The following is a 1,973-nucleotide window of genomic DNA, read 5'->3' as shown; positions in this document are numbered from 1 at the left end:
TAAGGTACATAATTTAAGATATATATTTATATATTTAAAATCAATGTTCATTTCTTAAGTAAAAAAAAAAATAGTATTGAAGGCATTATGATATCATAAGAAATTAGAGGGCATTTTGTCAGGACTTTAAACGAAAAATCTTGAAAATTGCATCATCATTTCGGCAGGGGGGAGGGGTTGGTATCCTTTTTAGTCCGTTTTCTTTTCCTATTATAGTGACTCGTTCACCGCATTCATTTATAACTTAACCATGTATTTTACTTCCCTTCCAGTTTCAGAAATTGAGCTCATCACTGCAAGGTCGCCACCATGACTGAACGCAAGGCCGTGATCAAGAACGCTGATATGTCAGAAGATATGCAGCAAGACGCCATCGAATGCGCCACCCAGGCAATGGAAAAATTCAACCTCGAGAAGGACATCGCCGCGCACATCAAGAAGGAATTTGATAAGAAACATCACCCGACCTGGCATTGCATTGTGGGTCGTAACTTCGGCAGCTACGTCACACACGAGACAAGGCATTTCATTTATTTTTACGTCGGACAAATGGCTGTGTTGCTCTATAAATCAGGGTGAAATTACTATTCAACCCTTTCTAGATGAAATAACGAAGAGCACGATAACTGGAGAAAAAGATTGGTATGGTCTCTGGAAACATTATACGGACACCCTCAAAATAACTAACGAACATATTAACTCTACGAAAAATATTTCAACCTTGCTCATTTTGACTCTTGGCGGCACTATCTACACGAAGAAAGTTCAAATTTGGCTCAAGTTTTCTTGTATTCATGTTTTTTTTATTTATGTCACATTTTGGCTCAATTTTTTTTTGTATTCATGTTTTTTTTAATGTCACATTTGGCTCAAGTTGGACTAGCCACGCCTACACTAATTGATGAATCATGGTTTACAACCGACCCTTTTCACCGATACGACTCACAGCAAAAATGGTGGTGTTAACCGGTGTACGTAGAGGACCACACCAGTTATTTGACACCGGTGTCAAATTGACAGTGTTAGTTTAACACCTATAGGTGTTGTTACAACATCATTGGTTGTTACATTTACACTCTTTGGTGTTATGTTTGATCTCTAGAGTGTAATTCAATTTAGCACCTCATGTTGTGGTCCTCTATACCAACTGGTGTCAGTTTTAACACCACAGTTTTTACAGTGCTAATTTTTTACTAATAGAATTTTAGTAGAGTAAGATTTTGATACGAAAACAGGCTTGAACCTACCATCTGTAATATGGCTGTTATAGTCACAAATCAATATTGAATTAATTTTATCTCGCCTGCATAATTATGAGTGAGACTATAGGCGCCGCTTTTCCAACGACGACGGCGGCGGCGGCGTCAATAACTATTTATAAGGTTAAGTTGTTGAAATGACATCATAACTTAGAAAGTATAAGGACCTAGTTCATGAAACTTAGACAAAAGGGTAATCAAGTATTTTTAAAGATCCTGTCTCGGTTTCAGGTCACATAACCAAGATCAAAGGTCTTTTGGGGTCAATGAACTTTGTCCATACTGGGGATATTTGTTGAATTACCATCGTAACTTTTGAAAGTTTATGGATATATCATGAGGACATACTAAAGGGGTAATCAAGTATCACTGATCATCTTGCACAAGTCGTAGGTCACATGGTCAAGGTCAAATGTCATTATGAACGTAGTATATACTATATCATTATATAAATGGAGTTTTTTAACAATTATTCTATAGTTGTTTTCAAAGTCAGCAATGCTGCTGTATTGAATTGCGTAATGCATGCGAGTCTGCTATAGGCTCTCCATTTGTTGATATATACTATTTGACTGGTTGAACCTCATGATACAATTTCATTATAAAGGTTGGAACAATACTCTCATTATAGACTCAATTTAAAAAAAAAATCATTCATTCTGTAAGTAGCTGGTGCCAGTTGCATAACTTTGCCATCCTATGGAAATTACAATT

At 36.4% G+C, this 1,973-nt stretch overlaps 1 protein-coding gene across 1 annotated transcript; it reads left to right on the top strand.

Moving 5' to 3' along the window:
* Positions 1 to 272: 272 nt before the first annotated feature.
* LOC121408389 (dynein light chain 2, cytoplasmic-like) lies at positions 273 to 626 on the top strand. The gene has a single exon (XM_041599850.1). The coding sequence runs from the start codon at positions 310 to 312 to the stop codon at positions 577 to 579; it is 270 nt and encodes an 89-aa protein (XP_041455784.1). The 5' UTR covers positions 273 to 309; the 3' UTR covers positions 580 to 626.
* Positions 627 to 1,973: the final 1,347 nt, after the last annotated feature.

This window comes from Lytechinus variegatus, chromosome 2 (assembly GCF_018143015.1).
Source record: "Lytechinus variegatus isolate NC3 chromosome 2, Lvar_3.0, whole genome shotgun sequence".
In the NCBI taxonomy this organism is placed as follows: Eukaryota; Metazoa; Echinodermata; class Echinoidea; order Temnopleuroida; family Toxopneustidae; genus Lytechinus; species Lytechinus variegatus.
The sequence above is the reverse complement of the archived record's forward strand: the minus strand, read 5'-3'. Positions and strand labels throughout refer to the sequence as shown.